General features: G+C 43.0%; 1 protein-coding gene across 3 annotated transcripts in view; it reads left to right on the top strand.

Annotated features, from left to right (window-relative positions):
- Nucleotides 1-1,328: 1,328 nt before the first annotated feature.
- Nucleotides 1,329-13,966, top strand: part of Cmtr1 (Cap methyltransferase 1) — a 65,109-nt gene continuing 52,471 nt past the window's right edge. Inside the window, exons 1-7 of one of the 3 annotated variants that reach the window (XM_084582993.1) lie at nt 1,329-1,542; nt 3,888-3,959; nt 4,646-4,771; nt 7,315-7,407; nt 9,599-9,670; nt 10,764-10,841; nt 13,572-13,603. In XM_084582993.1, the coding sequence (XP_084439119.1) occupies nt 1,512-1,542; nt 3,888-3,959; nt 4,646-4,771; nt 7,315-7,407; nt 9,599-9,670; nt 10,764-10,841; nt 13,572-13,603 (504 nt within the window). In that variant the 5' untranslated portion in view covers nt 1,329-1,511. The remainder of the gene's footprint in view (nt 1,543-3,887; nt 3,960-4,645; nt 4,772-7,314; nt 7,408-9,598; nt 9,671-10,763; nt 10,842-13,571; nt 13,604-13,966) is intronic. The other 2 variants (XM_084582991.1, XM_084582992.1) reach the window with 2 other exon arrangements.

The following is a 13,966-nucleotide window of genomic DNA, read 5'->3' on the forward strand; positions in this document are numbered from 1 at the left end:
TATCAAAGGCTTTGGTTAAATCTAGGGCTAGGATTGCCCTGGTACTCCTTTCTTGCTCATGAGATAGGACTTCGTTTGCTAGTCTTAGCATCGTATCCTGTGTTGATAAATGTGGTCTAAAGCCGACCATAGTGTTTGGATATAAATTCTCTTTTTGCATGTGGGACTGGAGTCTGTCTAGTATGACGTGCTCTATCAGTTTTCCTATGCAAGAAGTAAGCGAAATAGGTCTGAGGTTTTCAAGCGCGAGCTTTTTGCCAGGTTTTGGGATAAATTTAACGATGGCATGTTTCCAAGACGCTGGGAGTTTTCCCTCCCTCCAGCACTCGTTCGCAAAGTCCGCGAGGGCTGTGATAGAAGCGTCGTCTAGATTTCTGAGTGTCTTATTGTTAATGCCGTCCTCTCCTGGGGCGGATGTTGTACGTACCTTACAGAGGGCTGCTCTTATTTCCGCCAATGTTATGTCAGCATCCAGGATGGAGTTAGGCTCTCCTTTATAATTGGGCAGGGACTTCGTCTCACGGGTTGTGCAGAAGTATTTCTGCTGTAGCGTGTCTATAATATCTTGATCCGTGCCTGGGTCCATGTTTAAAATTTTGGTGATTTCCTTTTGAGTGGTAGCTTTGTTGGATTCCGGATCAAGGAGATGCCGCAGAAGATTCCACGTCTGCCTCGTGCCTAGATTGCCATTCACATTTTCACAAATATGGCTCCACTGCTGTCTCGCTAGTTCTGCGGTGTGGTGTTGAATTTCTTTCGTGAGTGTGACGATCCTGTTTCTAAGCTTTTTGTTATATTTTTGCTTAAGCCATCTTTTTTCTAGGCTCTGCCTTGCCTCCCACATGTGCGTAAGTCGGCTGTCAACCGTATTTACGCCTAAGTCATGTACCAGTTCCTTAGTGGCCTTTCCCACATCCGATAGGAGGGTCTGTGTCCAGTGTTCTAAGTCTATGATTGGTTCGTTGTTTTGGTCGCGGATAGTCCTAAGTTTGTCCCAGTCGGTGATTTTGTTTTTTCTGGGTTGGGGTTTGAGATTGGCCATCGCTGCCTACGTTATCTGAATTTCCCGCTCTCTATTTCAAATGATGTCTCTTCGCTGGGAAGGTGCTGTAGGCTCTAGGCACTGTAGGTGCTGCGTCCTAAATGCGAGGTATATTTTGCGCAACAAGGCTGATACGCCTCGGTGGGGGATCTATTTCTTAAGTGGCACAGCTGCACAGTGCTCAACATGCTCGGCGATAACAAGGATAGTTTGCATTGGTCTGAAGCCTCTGAACCAGTTGAAATTTCACACATTTCCAGATCAGCGCGTTTCTACGCTTTGCTGCAACGCGTCGCCCCAAGCGCACCCAAAAAAACATGGCGCCGCCCTGATTTTAACATGGGACGTTCCATTATTTAGTTCCCGATTCAGCGTTTTACTTTCCTGTATTAATACAAACTCTCGTGTAAAGCTAAAACTACGTTTGGGACGAAATCGCGGGCTCTAGTCCGAGCTTCATTGCTCCACAATGAGTGCGTTCAAGCCGAAGATGCTTTCAGGTGAGACCGGTTGCGCCAACTATGCGGACCGGCTACTTGTTTGCGTGTCAAAGGCGTACGCGTTATGTCGCGTTATGTAGCGTTCTAGCAGTGGTTACCGCGCGGTGTTTTCCGCGATTATGATGTAGATGCCGAGCTAGGGCGAAACTGCCATATCGATTTTTATACACCTGCAAGTTTCATGTTTGGGTGAGGTTACTGCGTACTAACCAGTTATCACGATGCGACGTTATCAACAGTCTTGCGTTGTAATTGCAAAGTCTACAGTTCATCGGTGAACGCTGAGAGAAAACTTGCATTGAGACACGGGACGGTGAATCGGTCGCTGTTCGCGGTTGCAGTGGATAATTATTGAACGAAAAGCTTTGCAAGCAATACTGAGTATCGCACTCTCGACTGTTTTCGTTAAACGGAATTCAGTGTGTACAATATATTTCTGAAATGTTTACTTGCGTTGAAATCTACCAAAAGCCTGAATGCTGCAGTTTTGCCGCTGCGCAGCAACCTTATCATTTTGTTCGACAGTTTTTGTTTGAATAAAAGCTGGACATAGTATGTCTAAATTTTATTTTAATGTCTGGGTACCTTAGTTTTCATTTCACAACCGTTGTAGATGTTTTGAATAGCTGCCTTTGCAGTCTCGGGTTATGTTAAACGTCAACCATTTATAACCAGCTTGAAGTAGATCGTAGAACCTTGCTGAAGCTAGAAACTGCGGGATTAGTCATCAATAATAGTATCTGAGTGACATACTCACCAGGCCTGTGCATTAGCAGAGGTTGTTTCATCTTTACGTATTACCATCCAAGTTTACAAAGACAACCTTTTCCTTGGAAGTATAGTTTGCTTCTTACACCACAGACGATGCACAAACAAGACTGCAGCTGTTAACTGCTTCTATTTTCTCGTCGGCCTGATTGTAAAAGAAGGCTGACCGCCGAAGAATTGACGCGTTTGAATTGTGGTGCTGGCGGAGACTCTTGAGAGTTCCTTGGACGGCCAGAAAATCAAATCAGTCGATATTGTCGACCATAAACTTTGACTGCTCATTGGAGGGTCAGATTCTAGAGTTAAAGCTCAGCTACTTTGGTCATCTGATGAGAAGAGAGGAGTCGCTGGAGAAAGATTTGATGTTGGGAAAGGTTGAGGGTCACTGGAGAAGGGGTAGGCAGTGAACGCGATGGTTAGATGGCATCCTCGAGGCACTGCAGATGAAGTTATGTGATGTTAGGAAGATAGAGACCGGAAAGCGTGGCGTGATATGATCCATAGGGTCACGAAGAGTCGGACACGACTGAACGACTGAACTGAACTGAGCTTCTAGTTATGTACTGTGCATTTATTATGCACTTCATCAAGCTATATAACTTCGTACGGCTTCTTCCAAGTGCAGCAGAAGCTACGTGCTCCAGACAATGAGTGGGCTTTTGCTACATTGCGATGGAGGCAGAGCGCAAGGCACCTGCCTGTGTACTGTGCTATGTCGGTGCACATTTCGGAACCCCACGTAGCTGAAAGTATCCTGGGCCCTCCAGTCCCTCATAGCCTAAGCCTCTTTGGGACATTGAACTATTGTAACCATCTTATGCGGTTGTGGCTGTCATTCCTCATAACCGTGTTGTGCTGTCTACAGCATCTATTACTTCCTAGATTTTCAAATTTGGCCTGGATTGCTCCTTGCACCTTCTCAGATAGCTTGCATTTTGAAATCTGCAGATTCTGAAAAAAGAAAAGGGCCAGGACGTACAGGTTGCTTCTGAGAAGCAAAGGTGGTGATTTTCACTTTGCCATCGCAACTAGTGAAGAGCCCCCAAAGTAAAAAAAAATAAAATAAACCTTAAATATTTATACTAGGTGTTTTTATTTATGTATTTACATGCTCTTGTGCTGTAGTTCACTGTTGCAAATCAAAACGTTCTCCCCTCATGTAATGCATCATTCTTTTTAAACAACTTGAAATTCCTATGTAAATTTGAATAACATTACATGCAAACGAAATTGCCTGTTTCATATCCAAGGCAACGTGGAGACATTTGGTTTTGTTATCCTTTTTCCGTTTGTTTGAGATATCATTTTTTTTAGACTGTGTCGGGGATTTATGCATTACCTCCCACTTGGGCCAACTGCATAGGCCTACTCTATTCCGGAGTAAGTAAATTAATAAGTGAAGGGAAGTCAAATAAAAACAATTTTTTTTGGAGAAGAAATTGTAGCTTTGTAAATTTCTCATGATGGGGTTTTGATGTGCATTTGGGTTTTACTAAATATAATGGAAGCGACAACAAACTGTTCTGCATATCCCATTATTCTGTGACTGTGTACAGAACAAAGTGACTTCTTTGCAGACACAAGTGAGGATGACACCGATAATGATCACGAGTCGCCCAAGAAGACACAAAGTTTTCGTCCAGCCCAAGGTATGCATGCATCTTTTGCATGCTGTCTTTAGTCACGCACATTGTGATAGGTAGTTAGCAACTAAGTTTCTTCCCAGAGGGCAAGAATTGTATGTTGTTAACATCGTAGCAGGCCCCAGAATAGTTTATTCCCAAATTTAGGAGAAGAAAGCAAAGCTAAAGTTGGACTTAAGGGCTGAGAGCTCCTCTTTCAGTGCACCACCCTCACAATTTGATCACCACAAGGTTATAGAGATTGCCACACTGTAGTGGAAAATTTATGTCTGAGTTATCTTGAGATTTCCTACTTGCTTCTCCAATTTTTACTGTTTTTTTCGAATGGAATTGCTAATTGTTCAACCTATCTGGAGACACACTTACTGTAAATCCCATTTTATATTTGCACACTAAATCTTAAACTAGGGAGAAAATATTTCAGAGTACCTTACAAGCCCATTTACTTCCAACACAACTTGCTATTAGCAGAAGATGCAACTGCAATATTTTTCTTATGTCACATATTTTCTAAAAGATGGAAGTACTAAACTGTAAATTTGTCTCGTGTTGTATGATTTCGAAAGGACAGAAATGTGTCAAATGGATCGGGTCTTTTAAAAAGTTGTATCCATGAGTACAGCAGACAGATATTTCTAAGTCTGTCTTTAGTGCATGATAGCCTTAGTCGCTTATGGGTGCGCTTATCTCAGTTCCCAGGAAGCAGGCAGGGTTCTCTATGCCGAAGCTGTGTGGAGATGATGTTGAGGAGGAGGAGGAGGAAGAGGATGGCAGCAATACGGACGACTGGGAAGGAGGAAGTGGCAACGATGAGGCGGGTAAGCCTGGTCAAGTCTCTGCAAAGGAGTGAACTTTGTTTCAGTCTGTCAGAGCTTTATGCTAACAGTGTAGGTTTGGCACACATATCGGGTTACGCTTCAGGCACCCATCAAAGTGTAGTTATTGCAGTTGGCTCTCAACAGTTGAAACCCAAGCCGTTACTATTATTCCTCAGTTATTAATTCACTGGCTGCATCATTTAAATGCCATTGAACTGTATTTCCGTTGTCCATAGTTGTGGGACGTGCGGTAGGAATGCGGAATTGGATAGAATTGATGTGTTGCATTGCTTTTTTTTCTCCCCTTTAAATGTAGGGAGACTTAAAGAAGGCATTTGAAGAAAAAGAAACTGATAAAAGAATGTTCTTTGCGATTACAGCTTACCACATAGTGCATTTGCGTTCATCGACTATGAGTGAGCAGTTTAGGAAGTAGCTAAGAATGTGCATGTGACTGCTTGCTATAGTATTCGTTGTGTTGCTGCTTTTCATTTTGTCTGCAGCCTACTTGGACTCCTAGGTTGCTTTTGAAGGAGAGGCATAAGTCACCTTTCATTGTGGTAATTAATTTAAGAATGCAGTTGCGTACAAGTGGGAGCATAGCGGTTAGAGTTGAATCCAGTTATATAGAACGAGAATCGTTCTAAGAAAATGTTTGATGTAGTGATGGTTTGATTGACATGTATTCCTAACCTGCAAGCGAGGACACGTTGCACCCGTGTTAGTGGTCTTTTCTTGCACTGCCGCATATCAACGGTTCTTTTGAACTAACCATTACCTGTCATGAGCTGTAGAATTCTATTAATGTTTTACGCCGTAAACAGAATAATCGATTATTAAAATTAAGGTGCAGCTCGTTGCCCGCAATGCGTTTGATGGTGAAGCATGCCAGGTAGGGGCCACGACGAGGTTTTAGTCAGGGTAGCTTCAGTTCAGTTCAGTTCAGGCGTTCAGTCGTGTCCGACTCTTCGTGACCCTATGGACCATGTCACGCCACGCTTTCCGGTCTGTCACTATCTTCTTAACATCACATAGCTTCATCTGCAATGCCTCGAGAATGCCATCTAACCATCGCGTTCGCTGCCTACCCCTTCTCCGGCGACCCTCAACCTTTCCCAACATCAAATCTTTCTCCAGCGACTCCTCTCTTCTCATCAGATGACCAAAGTAGCTGAGCTTTAACTTTAGAATTTGACCCTCCAATGAGCAGTCAGGGTTTATGGTCGACAATATCGACTGATTTGATCTTCTGGCAGTCCAAGGAACTCTTAAGAGTCTTCGCCAGCACCACAATTCAAACGCGTCAATTCTTCGGCGGTCAGCCTTTTTCACAGTCCAACTCTCGCATCCATACATCACAACTGGAAAGACCATAGCACGGGTTATACGGATCTTGGTTGGCAGACTAATGTCTCTGCTCTTTACTAGGCGGTCAAGGCTAACCATTGCTCTCTTTCCCAGAAGCAGGCGTCTCCTAATTTCATGGCTGCAGTCTCCTTCCGAGGTAATCTTGGCTCCCAAGAACAGAAAATCTGTCACAGCTTCCACTTCTTGTCCATTGATGCTCCAGGACTTGATAGGGCAAGACGCCATGATCTTCGTCTTTTTAATGTTCAGTTTAAGCCCAAACTTCTCACTCTCTTCTTGTACGCGCATCAGAAGTCTCTTGAGTTCCACTTCACTTTCTGCCATTAAAGTGGTATCATCCGCATATCTAAGGTTGTTGATACGTTTTCCAGCAATCTTCACTCCAGCTGATGACTCGTCCAGACCAGCCTTCCTCATGATGCACTCTGCATATAGGGTAGCTTCAGCGCGTGACATATAGGTTTATTTTCTACATTAATCTAGACACGTTGCTATTTGTCCAGTCACAAAAGAAAACAATAATGGGTGAGGAAAAGAAGTCTTAAAATGTTCCTGATTCTGTCCTGCCAGTGTTTTTTTTTCCTTCATAATCGAGGACTTTATGTGTAAACTACGGTGAAAGTATGTCTTTTTCACCCTCTTTGCTTTTTTATTGTGTGTTTGAAAGCCATGCAACAACAAGGAGCTGCATTCTGAAGTGATCATTTTTTGCGAAACTTCCTCTCTCGCAGTTCCTTGCCGTGGTGAATGCAAATGCATGGATTGCTGAATTTATCAGTGCGCTTAGTTCATTTATAGGTGCACTGCATCAGATTAGCAGCAGTAGCAGCAAGAGCTCAGCCTAGCTACAGTAATACATTCATAGTGTACAGGAGTATGGATGCTTGCCTGTATGTGAAGGAATTGATATGACACCAATCTCACTTTCATGCCATGCCTCTGCACTCGGTGATAGTGAAACATTAATTCGGTGTTAATGTGAAGATACCCGCACGGAAATTTCTTAGCCGTGCCTGCATCACTACTGTGATGCTTGTTTACCGCGAGATTTAAGCTGAAAGTGATCGCTGTGGAATGCGGCTCCTGTCCTTCTTGAAGACATTTAAACTGCTCTGAAGTCACAGTGTGGAATTTGTGTGTGCGTGCGTGTGCTGCGTACGTGCGTATGGCCACAGGTAGCGTGAAAAAGGCTCCGTCCAGCAGCGAAGACGAGGACGATGATAGTGCAAACAGCGATGACAGCAGCCACAAGAAAAACACTTGGAGGGGTAAGGATGGTGTGTGGCAGTGGCCGGAGCAGCGTGCCTGTGAGTGGCGCTGATGTTTGTTTGTGTGCGTGCGTGTGCATTTGTGTGTTTGGTGCTTCAACCGGGGATCTGTCCGTTTGTGCTGCTGCCGCTGCTGTGGGTGTCGAGGTCGCATCTGCGTTTTTTTGTCGCCGTATGTCCTTCCCTACCTTCGTCCCCCGCCTTCTGCTTTCTCTCACCACCCGTGTCACGTTTTTCACTCGTGTCGCGTGAAATGCTGTTTGTCGTCACACTTGTCAGCTTTTGCTGGATTTATTAACCCCTGGTGGTGGTGTTCAGGATACTGGGCTGTCAGCTGTTTTTAGAGGGCATTTCAAGTTTGCAGTCAGCAGCAAAAGTTCATGGGACATGTGGATGTCACGTGACAAAAGTGAGCTTCCTTGTTCCCCCTGGTGCACAAGGAATTCTTTCTACTTTGCAGATGGTATCCAGTGGCTGCATAGATAAGGCCCGTTTGCACTGATTTGCCCAAGCCGCCCACTTTTATTGCTTTTCTACGACATGCTTTGTCCCATGGATTTTTCTGCCGACAATACATTGAGATATTGTTTGTGTGATGCCTTTGTGTCTTTTCTATTTTTGTATTGTTGTAAAAAGATGTGACTTATAATCTAGAAGCAGCTGGTGCTCAGTAATGGTCAACTGAATGTGGCCGCAGAGTAAGAGACCTTAACTAAATTTTTGTGATAGTTTTGTTTCTGTGTTAGTAGACTTAGCTGTCCATTGCACCTCTAGGATGTGCGGGTGAGATGCATCTACATTTATAACAACCCAAAGTGCGCAAGTATTCAGATTTGAAATCTTATAGTACACTTAAAAGAAAAAAAGAAATGCGATGTTAGGTAGAAAACTGTTTCATTACAGTTTGTCAGTAACATTTATGGCACATATAAATTGCTGTGGTGGGATAGATCCGATGCAAAGAATTGCAAATCTCGGTGACATGAGTCTGGGTACTATGTATGCAGGAAGCTATATATTGGGCTAGCAACATTAGACATATCCTTTACATACATTCTCTTGCCTTGTTCATATGAAAGTGCCTTTCACAAAATAAACAGTTTGCTCAGAGATGCACATAATCATGCTCTACTACATGACGGGTTATTTCGAAAGTACTAACGAAAGATTAACGTCATCTTCTTGTATGCAGCTCTCTAGCAAGCTTGACCAGCACCGACTTGTGGTTGAAAACGAATTAAACAGGAAGTTCTGATGCGGTCTACATTACCTTTTACACCTTTCCTTCGTAGATGGCATCAGCAGTCGATTTGGCTGATGAGGTTCTTGGGAACATTATACTCTTTGTTAAGAAGCATCTTAGTAATTTTTTCAAAAGCTACACATCTTTTGATAAACAACCCCAAGTCGTCATTTTTTGGTCGCTTAGCTTGCAGTTGTTTACCTTTATTTCTTTTCTTGTATTTTATTTTCTTTGCTGTGTTAATGTGAGGAAATAATGAACAACAGGCTCATTCTTTCCGAGTGCAATATTCGTGTCATCCAGTTCGCTTCAGAATTTAAAGTGAAAATTCTTTCTGTATGCAGCTCTCTAGCAAGCTCGACCAGCACCGACTTGTGGTTGAACACGAATTAAACAGGAAGTTCTGATGTGGTCTACATTACCTTTACACCTTTCCTTCGTAGATGGCATCAGCAGTCGATTTAGCTGATGAGGTTCTTGGGAACATTATACTCTTTGTTAAGAAGCATCTTAGTAATTTTTTCAAAATCTACACATCTTTTGATAAACCCCAAGTCGTCATTTTTTGGTTGCCTAGCTTGCAGTTGTTTACCTTTATTTCTTTTCTTGTATTTTATTTTCTTTGCTGTGCTAATGTGAGGAAATAATGAACAACAGGCTCATTCTTTCCGAGTGCAATATTCGTGTCATCCAGTTCGCTTCAGAATTTAAAGTGCAAATTCTTTTTACCAGGTCCGGAACTTAAATGAGGAGCATCCTTTGAGAGCACACTCCAGACACATCCAGCCTCTTTCATGGATTATGTTTTCAAAATTAGTTCATCACTGTTATCAGTTTTTGTTTTTCCTAATCACTGCGCATGCATTTCCTTCTATTTGCCTTCTGCCATGACCAGCAACCCATAGTAGTGGTTTGTGAGTGACGGCCCTTCCCATGTCTCTGGTGCAGGAGGGAAGTACAAGTCTCCCGAGAAAGCAAACAACAGGAAGCGCAAAAGTGCAGAACACGACAGTCCCAGAGGTAAGAATCGCTTCAAGCCTGTTGTATGCTCAGAACAACCCCGTATTTTGTAATACGTGGTAGCTAGGGCCCCACTCATGTAGGTGCCCAAATAAGGTTTCAGATTGTGTGTGTTGGTATAGTAGTTTCTCCAGACTATAGCCAAAATTTTTTACGAAGGAAGTGCGGCTCTTATTTGTATTATGCGGTATAAGTTGAATGGCTCGTACAATACTTGACAGGAGCGCACTTTTTTTAATCTAGCAGGGCTGAGATGCTCTTGTTCACCAGTGTTCAGGAGCAGGTCCGGTGAAATCGAAACATACTTCACGCGTGAAACTAGGCTTCCATCTACGTCGTCATTAAAGCTACGAGAAGGTATAATCCAAATGGCGGAGTAGACTGGTGCCACGTATTCTGAAATATGGAAGTGTAGAAGAAATATGCTTCGTGAATAAAAACCTAGAAAGGCTGCGGTGATTTTTTTGTGTATCTGTAATTGTTTCTGTTCTGTACCTGCTGCCACCGTTTACAGGCAGCATTGTGGTGAGGTTGTTTACAAGCGCAGATCATGTTGAGTGCCAGTGTTAATGTACAGAACTTGTGAATGGTTCCTATGGCAACAAAGCTTTTCTCTAAAAGATTTCCAGCTCAGTTAAGTGACATTCTTTCCTTTTGACATGCTTTTTCATAGAATTAAGGTTGTATCCAGTATTTACATCCAAACTATCATCTGCTGCACAATTGCAGCAGAGGAGAGTTTTTTTATATGTGGAGTTTATACTCTTGATAATTTATTTCTGCACTTTTTGGAGTGCATGCAAACTAAGTGGGGAGGAATTTTGACATGATTGCGTCTTATTTCTTCACTGCGGGCAGCTATGATATTTATATCTGAAGACTCTATTGATTAGATTGTAGATGACACATTACTGGTACTGGAAGATTCTTTAATATAATCTAACACAGTAAATCATATAGCTAAGTGTAAAAAGTATATATTCATGTTAGTAACATCACTGTGGAAGATACTTTCATAAAGATGTTCAGTTTTTATCGTGGCCCCTTCAGCTGCACAAACTTTTACTAATTCTGTTCTCACGCATTTTTCCAGCTAAATTCCAGAGGTTCTCCCATGACTTTTCAAAGGAAGATGATGAAGTTGAAAGTGGCTCAAGTATTTCTATGGGTGGTAAGTCCGGAACTCAAAATTAAAATTTTCAAGTATAGATCTATAAAATAACAAATTTTCAGCTCACCAAACCTGTCCGCATGTGGAAATGCATGTTTTTCACTGATGATATTGCTGTTTTATATAGGTATTTAAACTTAAAGCAAATACACTCTTTTGCTTTGGTTATGCGTGGTTTAAGCGATAAGATAAAGGCACAATAGTATATTGCTAATCTGAATCTCATGGAACTGCATTTCTACCTTCTAAAGCTGATAAGATTGTTATGTTTAAGCAGAAGAAAGGCATGCATGACAATTTGTTTACGGCTGATGTGACCGTTTTGCATTTCACTCTGTCATGCTCTGCCCCATGAGTGTGTTCTTCGTGATTGGCGTTGTTGGCTTCAGTATGTGCATGCTAATCTGATGCCGTATGAAATCATATATCGGGTCAAGAAACCTCCACCACAGTGGTGGAGTGGTTAGGGGGCTTGACTGCTCAATTGAAGGATGCGGAATCGAACCTTGGCCACCGCTGCCGCTTTTCAATGGAGGCGAAAAGCCAGGTGCCCGTGTGCTGTGCAAAGTGAGTGCACTTTAAAGAACTCCAGGGGGTCGATATTTCCAGAGCCCTCCACTATGGCGTCTCTCATAGCCTGAGTCGCTTTGGGACATTAAACCCCATGAACTATTTTTGGTGCTCTATGTAACCATCTGTTGTGTGGTGTTTGAGCGAGCAACACACAGAAGCCGGTGATGGTGTATTGGGCCACCTATGGACTCCAATGACTCTAGCTGAGCAACAGACTGTGCAAGCACACTTGACAGCCTTCACTTTGCCCTCTTCCTCTCTAGAAGTGGGTGCTTAGGATTGCATCCGCAATTTTTTTCCAAATATTTTTGCGAAAATACGGTAGGAGCTGCTCACCAATCTGCCGGCACCTTTCGTCCATCTTCTCGAAAACCTCGTTCGAGTATACGAGGCCTCCACCCCCTGAAAGCACCATGTGCTAGCCATGTGCTCACCTTAGTCTAAAAAAAAAAAAAAAAAAAGGCCCACCGATGTTTATTCTTTGGAAGTGCTATTCATCTGCTCCGCGTACCTCCACATCCACCATCATTGGGGTCAAGTTCACGGCCACAGCATGGCGCTCCAGCCAAAAGGCAGCTCGTTCGCCCTAAAAGAGAGCAAAGTAGTGGTGAAAAGAGTAATACTAGTGATAGTTAAATACAGACCGCTAATTATACTCTTATCTCAATAGTTCCTTGCAGCATTACCAAAGCTGCAATGAGTGCCAAGCTGGTGTTCTCATGCTGCAGAATGTAGGGCTGGTACAAAAGGGCAACATGCCTGCATTTGCAAAATGCGTTTAATGTAAACTCGCATTGCATGCGCTATTTTCTAATCTAGTATTCACAGTTCGTGCATGTGTTGAAATCCATTTGCCTACATGGCAGCGCACTTCGGAGCAAGCCCTCTCGTGTCATATTCAACTCCTCATTGTTTCTGGGCTTTTTAGTATGTTATTGGTCCTAAACGCTGCATAAGGTGTTCATTTGGTCTTATCTCTCCTAAAGAAATATTGATAAGTGTTAAATTCCCTTTATTTTTCATTTTGGGTGATAGTTCTGCCTCTCCCAGGGTGAAAGAAGAAAGCCGGTTTGGTAAACAAAAAAGGATTTCAGCCCCGAAGAACCACGTAGCATCACTAGGCAGAAATTGCTACCGTGGCTTCATGCATGTGATGAACTAAAGGCGTGGATGTGTAAAACATTGCAAATCATGCAAAGCGTCATTTTAATGTTTCCGAATGTTCGTTCAAGGTTTGGTACATAGACAGCATCTATAGTTATACGCTTTTGCGACTATACCTGCATAAGCTGTAAGCTTATAATGTGGCATTGAGGAACATTCTTAACGTGCTCTCATAATTGGCTGAAGAGGTCTGTCCTAGCTGTCAGTACTGCAGCGAAGTGATGATACTATAGAGCAAGCATTCTCAAACTGGCTTCTGTTCCCCCCTCCCCCCCCTCCTGCTCAGTTTCCTTGTCCCATTTCTCGCCAGGCACAGTTCATAATTCTGGTTCATTATAACTTATTCTAGAGTGTTAGCTTATTCTACCCCATTCTACCCCATGCTTTAATATAAAAAAAGTTGGGAATGAGGCATGACACACAAGCTGACCAGTGTTGTCGTTCGTGCATTCGGCCACGGGGCGACTGAATGCACAGGCCACACAGTCCAGTTAGCCTAGCCTTTAAGAAAAGCGTGCGCATCACGCTGGGTGCCTTTCTGAGCGTTTCGGTGGTAGCCGTGGTGCCGGGGCACTTTTGATCCTATTTGCACCCAAAAACCAATATCTGCTCGAGTAGAAAAATATGCCAACTCAGTGCTGCCGACAAAGAAGGGAGCACTAAATTTCTAGTGAAAGCCAGGCGAGCCGCCACGTGACTGTGCGCTCGGCCGAGCCAATCAAACCACTTTAGTCTTGTGACCCTTGTGTCTGTAGTTTTCTGTGTTCTTGTTTTTGATTTAGAAGTCACGGGTGCGAAGTAGGCATTTGATAAAAAGCTGATTGCTGAAAGCAAGAGAACAAATTCCTAAAAACTGAACTATATCACAAAAAGAAAACGAAGGAAGACCCTCAAACCGATGCTGTTGCAGCTTTGTTGCGTAGATTCTTATGATTGCTCTTCAGTTTTTTCTGCCATCATCTCTCTGACTGCGTTTTATTGTTCTTGTTTCAGGAAACTACAGCAATGTTTCAAAGAAGCTCATGGTAAGCTCACACCAGGGTTACTGTGGTGGGCATTTTGTTATGCATGTCCACTTTTTTTTTTTTTCTGTTAAAGATAAAGAGATGAACTGAGGGCAATGAAACATTGGCCTGTTATCATTAGCGAACATCACCAAAATGAAGCCTCTGGTAGCTAGGAGGGACTGAGACATGAAATGCCAGTGTCGCCATCACCGGCACATTTTGCTAGTAAACTCATTGCATCATTATTAGCCAGGAAGGGAGAATCGATTCTTACTGAGAACAGTACTTTCATGTACTTGTCTTTGGCATCCCCTTCAAAGGAAATGCTAAAAAACTGACTAGCTTGTTACAGTGTAAGTAGTAAAACAGTCTGCAGTAATC

Source organism: Amblyomma maculatum, chromosome 10 (genome assembly GCF_055883805.1).
Source record: "Amblyomma maculatum isolate TAMU_Amacu chromosome 10, ASM5588380v1, whole genome shotgun sequence".
NCBI lineage: Eukaryota > Metazoa > Arthropoda > Arachnida > Ixodida > Ixodidae > Amblyomma > Amblyomma maculatum.